This window comes from Echinops telfairi, unplaced genomic scaffold (genome assembly GCF_000313985.2).
Source record: "Echinops telfairi isolate 266 unplaced genomic scaffold, ASM31398v2 ScPeMD7_2;HRSCAF=8, whole genome shotgun sequence".
NCBI classification, from domain to species: domain Eukaryota; kingdom Metazoa; phylum Chordata; class Mammalia; order Afrosoricida; family Tenrecidae; genus Echinops; species Echinops telfairi.
The window spans coordinates 77,551,313-77,552,683 of record NW_022103898.1 but is presented as its reverse complement, the minus strand read 5'-3'; the positions used below and the strand labels follow the sequence as shown (position 1 = coordinate 77,552,683).

Below are 1,371 nucleotides of genomic sequence, written 5' to 3'. Positions count from 1 at the left end.
TTTTGTCATATCTTACACTGTCTGACATCTCCCTTCACCCACTTCTCTGTCCGTCCCCCACTTTTTCCTAATCATTTTATTTGGGAGCTCTCACAGATATCATAGCATTCCATAGTTCAGTCGCATCAAGCAGTACTGTACATTTGCTACCACAGTCAGTTTCAAAACTTTTTCTTTCTTCTTGAACTCCTTGATATCAGCTCCCTGTTATCCCCACCTTGCACCCCCAGACCCCACCCCCCAAACCCTTTTATACTTACTTTATCTTCGAGCGAGTTCGCTGAAGGGGGCGAGGTTATGGAAGCAGAATACGCCGGGATTTCTGGTGCAGACAAGGTCCTTAGTGGAGGGAGGTGGGCCAGGGGTAGGGTGTGTTCTGGGACTGAGGAAGTACATGCGGTGAGGCAATGTATTAGGCTTTTTTTCCAAAGGTTAAAATTCCCATTTAGGATTTTCCTGACATTTCATTAATAGACCTCTTAATTGAGGGGTGGGGGTGTCTTCCATGACCTTTCTGTACCCACCTCATCTTTCAGATCCATGATGACTGCCAGCAAGCCGTAGGCCAAGAGTGTGACTGTGGGCCGCTCCGTGATCATGTCCTTCCTCCATCGTCCATTTACCCCAGCGTCCTGGTGAGACTCGGGCAGCAGGCAGGGAGGAGTAGCAGTGTTTCCCCAGTTAAAACAAACCAGCTTGATTTCGGGTCCTCACCACTCACTGCAATTCAGCCCATTCAGACTCATAGCAAGCCTACAGGACCGGGTGGGACTGCCCTTCTCTCTGCCCCTGTGGATTAAGGGGACAGCTCTTCTTTTTAAAATCATTTTATTGGGAGGCTCTTTCAAATCTTAGGACAATCCATCATTCCATTAAGCACACTTGTCCATATGTTGCCATCAACATTTCCAAAACATTTTCTTTCTACTTGAGCCCTTGGTATCACCTCCCTCCCCAACCCTCCCACCCTCCTGAATCCTTGATCAAGTATATATTACTGTTATTATTTCATGTCTTACACTGCCCGTTGTCTCCCTTCACCCACATTTCTGTTATTCATCCCACGGGGGTGGGGGGGTAGGGGGGCTATATATCAAACCTTGTGATGGGATCCCCCTTTCTGTCCCTCCCCCACCAGCCCTTACCAGCCCCCTACCCTCATGATATTGCTACTCCCACCACTGTTCCTGAGGGTTTGTTTGGTGTTTTAAATCATTTTATTGGGGGCTCATACAACTCATCACAATCCATATATCCATCCATTGTGTAAAGCACATTTGTATATTTGTTGCCCTCATCATTCTCAAAACATTTGCTTTCTATTTGAGCCCTTGGTATCAGCTCCTCATTTTTACCCTCCCTCCCCCCAAC

General features: G+C 47.3%; 1 protein-coding gene across 1 annotated transcript in view; it reads left to right on the top strand.

The window, feature by feature from the left end:
* DGKA (diacylglycerol kinase alpha) overlaps positions 1 to 1,371 on the top strand; it is an 18,168-nt gene that overhangs the window by 5,694 nt on the left and 11,103 nt on the right. The window contains exons 10-11 of the mRNA XM_045289076.1: positions 231 to 336; positions 537 to 635. Of these exons, the coding sequence (XP_045145011.1) occupies positions 231 to 336; positions 537 to 635 (205 nt within the window). The remainder of the gene's footprint in view (positions 1 to 230; positions 337 to 536; positions 636 to 1,371) is intronic.